The sequence below is a fragment of the Budorcas taxicolor genome, chromosome 3 (assembly GCF_023091745.1).
Source record: "Budorcas taxicolor isolate Tak-1 chromosome 3, Takin1.1, whole genome shotgun sequence".
NCBI classification, from domain to species: domain Eukaryota; kingdom Metazoa; phylum Chordata; class Mammalia; order Artiodactyla; family Bovidae; genus Budorcas; species Budorcas taxicolor.
Window position 1 is genome coordinate 18,231,666 of NC_068912.1, and position 5,734 is coordinate 18,237,399.

General features: G+C 47.8%; 1 protein-coding gene across 1 annotated transcript; it reads right to left on the reverse strand.

The window, feature by feature from the left end:
- Positions 1-3,484: 3,484 nt before the first annotated feature.
- On the reverse strand, positions 3,485-4,951 carry IVL (involucrin). Its single transcript, XM_052636486.1, has 3 exons — positions 4,664-4,951; positions 4,040-4,582; positions 3,485-3,916 (listed from the first exon to the last, which is right to left on the reverse strand). The coding sequence occupies exons 1-3, from the start codon at positions 4,949-4,951 to the stop codon at positions 3,485-3,487; spliced, it is 1,263 nt and encodes a 420-aa protein (XP_052492446.1).
- Between the last annotated feature and the right edge of the window lie 783 nt (positions 4,952-5,734).

Consider the following 5,734-nt stretch of genomic DNA (forward strand, 5'->3'; position numbering starts at 1 on the left):
TAAAGAAGCCACCTGCCAATGCAGGAGATGTGGGTTTAATCCCTGTGTTCGGAAGATCCCCTGGAGAAGGAAATGGCAACCCCTTCGAGTATTCTTATCTAGAAAATCCCACGCAGTAGCCTGGAGGGCTACAGTCCATGGAGTCACAAAAGAGTTGGACATGGCTTAGAGACTAAACACTGACAGCAAATTTAGTCTCAGAAAGGGAGGGACCCTGATATGTGTGACCCCAAAGAAGCTGAGTTTATAGTAGCAGAGAGCAGAATAGTGGTGATAAGAAGCAGGGGTGTAGGGAGAAAAGGGAGATTTTAAAGAATGAAGGAAAGGAGAATGGTGGTTGCTAAGGGCTGCAGGGAGAAGGTCATGGGGAATTATTAACAGGTACAGAGTTTCACTCTTGCAAGAGGGATGGTGGTGACGATGCACAACAGCATGAATGTACTTAATACCTCTGAACTGCACATGATTAATATAGGAAATTTGATGTCATGAGTATTTTACCACAATAGAAAAGGAAATAAAGTACTACTGGAGTATAACCCAAAGTATAAGGCACAATATTAATGAGTACATGCTGACATAAATAGATGATTAAACACATCTACCCATATACACGTCCAAACATACACACACCCATATATACATAAGGAGAGAAAATAGATATGTTTCCTATATCAATAACTCAAAATAATTTATGAGGATACTCCATCTTCAGTGACAGGGAGCTTAACTCCTCAATTCTTTCTTGTGGGCTTTGCATAATGGCTTCCTTCCAAAGAAAACAGTATAGTCAGATGGGATGTTGGGAGGGAGGGTGAAGACAGTAATTTTGCAGTGGAGAAGCCTGATATATACCACCTAAGCCAGGTGATCCAGGTAATAAATCATGTGACTAGTATGTACTCTTTATATAATGTAATGAAAACAGCAGGTAACCTCTGTGATATTCCTCCTAAAAAGCCACAACTCCAGTCTAACCGTGAAGAAAACATCAGACAAACCTAAACTGAGGGATAGTCTTTAAAACACCAGACCAGGATGCCTCAAAACTATCCAGGTCATCAAAAAGCAAAGAAAGTCTGAGGAACCATCACAGTCAAGAGGTGCCTAAGGCGACAAGACAGCAGTAGTGTGGCATTCTAGATGGGATCCTGAAACAGGAAAAGACATTAGGTGAAGACTAAAATGATCGGAATAAACCGTGAACTTCAGCTAATAATAATGTGCCAATACTGTTTTGCTAATTATAATAATAAACGTGCCATACTAATATAAGATGCTAATAATAAGGAAACTGGGTGTGAAGTGTAAAGTAACTCTCTGTACTGTCTTCTTGACCTTTTCATAAATCAAAAGCTATTGTGAAAAAAAAAACTATTTTACACATTCTGCTATATATAAAATCTAAAAACAATGAAGTTCTGTTGTATAGGGCATGGAGCTCTAGTCAATATCTTGGAATAACCTACAATGGGAAAGAATCTGAAGTTGTACACCTGAAACTAACACAATATTGTATATCTACTCTAGTTAAATAAATAAATATTTTGAAAAAGAAAAGAACCACCCAAAAGGTGCATTAAAAATCAAAACCTAGGACTTCAAAAAAAATTGCACACATTCTGGGTGTTTCTAATTACTTCTCCCTGTGGCCCCAATCTTCCCACCCAGTTCTACCCAAGCTTCCTTTTAACTCTTGTCCTCTTAGGAGGACTTGAGCCTGCAATCTCATCCTCTAAATAATGAGAGCCACCCAAGGAGTGAAGTATTTAGATCAAAATTTTGAATGAAACACCCTGTTCACTGTGTGATGGATGAATTTCACGGTATGTGGACACAGGGATCAAAGAACAGCTTGAGGGCCATTGCAATTGTTCAGGTGAGAAATGACCTCGGCCAAAGCTTGGAGGGTGCGGGTAAGGAGCAGCAAGGATTGATCTCTGGTGTGGGCGTAGGGAAGAAGAGGAAATGAGGGTAGGGAATGATGTGGTTTCTCTGGCTTTGGTGAATGCACAGATGGTATTATTACCCAAGAGAGAGAATCCCTAAAGGGGAATGACAGTGCGTGTCCCTGGAGGTGGGCGGGGGGTAAGGGACACTAAGTGCCTTTCGGACCCATTGACTTTGGGTGCATACGGCATTCTCAAAAGAGATGTCCTTGACATATGCTCGTGATTATGATGAAATAGCTTTGGGTAACTTGAGACAACGTGCCTGAGATGATGTTAAGTTGTCAGAGCCAGATGATTCCTTGGTGGCTCAGCAGTTATGAATCTGCCTATAATGCAGGGGATGTGGGTTTGATCCCTGGGTCAGGAAGACCCCCCTGGAGGAGGAAATGGCAACTCACTCCAGTATTCTTGTCTGGAAAATCCCACGGACCGAGGAACTTGGTGGGCTACAGTCCATAGCGTCACAAAGAGTCAGACATGACTGAGTGCACACACGAGGTGATTCCCAGGAAGGAAAGAGCCCCATGTTCTGATGTGGTTGATGGTAGGTAGTAACGGCTACAGAAATGTCAGGGAGGGAAAACCACTGCAATGGCCTTAGATCTGTATTTCTCCAGGCTATTCAACACTTTTGGCTCCCCTGATTCCAGTTGACCCAAACTTTGCTTCCCTTAGTGACATTTTCTCTATCAGAGGCCAGTCCCAGAAGTCCCTCTTCTCCCCATTTCCCCCGATTCTGCAACTTTACTTTCCTAAAGTCTTCCTTAACCGTGACTCTTGGAAACCACAAGCACATCCTGTGGAGAGAAAATCTGGGCAAGCACCAAAACCCAGGTGGAGCCCCCACTCCTTACCCATGCCTTTGGCCTTGGGCTAGGATTGGGTTCAGTGGGTATAATGGAAGGCAGTGCTGAATTGAGATGAATAGATCCTCTTCCTTCAGCCAGGGTAACCCATTCCCTCTTCCTGACTGCTGAGTGCTACTTTCAGGAACATGAGTGAACTTTTGTTTTGCTATTGTTTTCATTTCATTTTTAGAAGCTGTTGAATGTATTGAGTGGTTTGGGGTACAGAATCAAAGAGGGGTCAGAATATCTCTCTACCTATGGGAACTGGCCAAGAAAGTCATTCTCAACCTTTAACCTGCACACCAGGTTTTATATGGTGAATGACAGAGGGTAAAAAGTCAAAGAAAATACAGGATTCCAAGCCTTCCAGGATTTATTCTGTATTATTGTACACACTCACAGATTCAGCTATAATAGTGGGGATGTAGTCAGAGTAGCTATAGTCACTCTCTCCTCAGGTAAAGCCTCTGGCCACCTGAGGTTGGGATTGGGCTCATCAGGGGTGGATGCTGGGCTGTAACTTCCCCCACCCCAGCCCTATCAAAGAGACATGCAGAAAGTCAGGGTCAGGCAGGTTCACAGATGAGGCGGGTCACCCAGGTTGGGGGCCCAAGATAAGTGAGGCCACTGGCTCTCTCTTCACTTGTATGGGATTTCCGGGGGCCTCTGGGACACTGCAGGTGGTTACTTATGTTTAGAAGGCACTACACCTGCTTCTTCAGAGGGCAAGGCTTTTCCCTCCAGTGGCAGGACTGGGTGGGTCTCTTGGACCTGGTTGGGAGCGGGGGCACACACAGGCTGTTTCAGCTGCCCGTCCTGCTGCTCCAGCAGCTGCTCCTCTTTCTTTTCCATTTGCTCCTCTCTCCTAGCTGGCTCTTGATCCAAGTGCTGGCGCAAGACCTTCCTCTCCTGTTCCAGCTGTCCTTTCAGCTGCTGCTCTGTTTGTGTTTTCTCCTGCTCCAGCTGCAGCCCCAGGTGTTCTGCTTTCTGAGGCTCCGCGTGCTGTTCTTTTTGCTGCTGCACTTCCTGCTCCTGTAGCTCCTGCTGTTGCTTTTTGACATGCACTTCCTGTACCGGTGACTCTCGTTGCTGCAGTTCCAGATGCACTTCCTGCACCTGTGACTCTTGCAGTTGCTGTTCCACATGCTCTTCCTGCACCTGCGACTCTTGCTGCTGCTGCACATGCTCTTCCTGCACCTGGGACTCTTGTTGCTCCTGCTCCACACGTACTTCCTGCACCTGTGATTCTTGGTGTTGCTGCTCCACATGCTCTTCTGGCACCTGTGACTCTTGCAGTTGCTGCTTCACATGCTGTTCCTGCACCTGTGATTCTTGGTGTTGCTGCTCCACATGCTCTTCTGGCACCTGTGACTCCTGCTGCTGCTGCTTCACATGCTGTTCCTGCACCTGTGATTCTTGGTGTTGCTGCTGCACATGCACTTCCTGCACCTGTGACTCCTGCTGCTGTTGCTCCACATGCTCTTCTGGCACCTGTGGCTCCTGCTGCTGCTGCTCCACATGCACTTCCTGTACCTGTGATTCTTGCTGCTGCTCCACATGCTGTTCCTGCACCTGTGACTCTTGTTGCCGCTGCTCCACATGCACTTCCTGCACCTGTGATTCTTGCTGTTGCTGCTCCACATGCTCTTCTGGCACCTGTGACTCCTGCTGCTGCTGCTTCACATGCTGTTCCTGCACCTGTGATTCTTGGTGTTGCTGCTGCACATGCACTTCCTGCACCTGTGACTCCTGCTGCTGTTGCTCCACATGCTCTTCTGGCACCTGTGGCTCCTGCTGCTGCTGCTCCACATGCTCTTCCTGCACCTGTGACTCTTGCTGCTGCTCCACATGCACTTCCTGCACCTGTGACTCTTGCTGCTGCTGTTCCACATGCTGTTCTTGCTGCTCTGGCTCTGGTTGCTGTGGTTCACACTTTTGCTCAGGCACCCCTTCCACAATTGTGTGTTTCTCCCCGAGCTCCAAGGGGACCTCCCCTGGGAGATCCGAGTGTACCTTCTGGCATGGGGCAGGCAGTGGAGTTGGCTGCTTCACTTGCTCCTGCTGGGTATTGGTGGGAGGAGAAGCAGGCTTGAGGGACTCCTGAGAGAGGGCAGGGGGCAGAATCACTGGCAGAGTGTTTTGCTGGGACATCTTGGAAGCTGCTTTTGGTCAACCTGAAAAAGAGGAGGAGTCAGAGGAGTTACTGAAAGCAAGGAAATAGATGAAGCCCAAGAATCTGTAGCAGTGCCTGGTTTCTCAGTATTCCCATTTCCCTTGGGTGGGGCACTCTCCTGATCATGCTGGACTATCATTCCACAGAAGCAGCAGGGTGACGGTAGGGATGGAGAGGGGTGGGGAAAGGCCCTCCTGGGAGTTTCTTGCTCCCAAGAGCCAACAACAAGGACTGTCTCCAGAGCTGCTCTGTGCAGATGCCCTGGGTACCATCTCATCTCCTGCCCTTGCCTATCCTTGTCTCTCCCTTATTCCTGACCTCCTCTGACAAAGAGGAGAGATGAGCTCTGGGATCATGATAGGAAGAGGGAAGGTGCCAGGGGTGGGGGGGAAGTTCTCTTGGAGGACCCCCAAGTCCTGGAAAATCAGTAGCCTATCCCAAGAGGATCTGAGAGGTGATGGTGCATGCCCTGGACTGGAGTGACATGACATGGTCTTGGCTTAAATCTCCCAGTGAAATGCTGTGTGGTTCTGGGCAGGTCATTTAGTCCCTCAGATTTCTCCTCTGCAAAATGAACCAGTCAGCATATTCAGCTCCAGAGCTTCTTTCTCTCTTGACCTTCTGAACTTTGGCTGGTGGTGGTGATAGGAGGGGGCTGGAAGGTTGCTGAGAGCTGGAGCTGATTCTTTCAAGTCTCCTACTTCTAAACTGGGTTTCCCTGCCCCTGCTCTGCCTGGGTTCTCCAAATAGAAAGTGTTCCC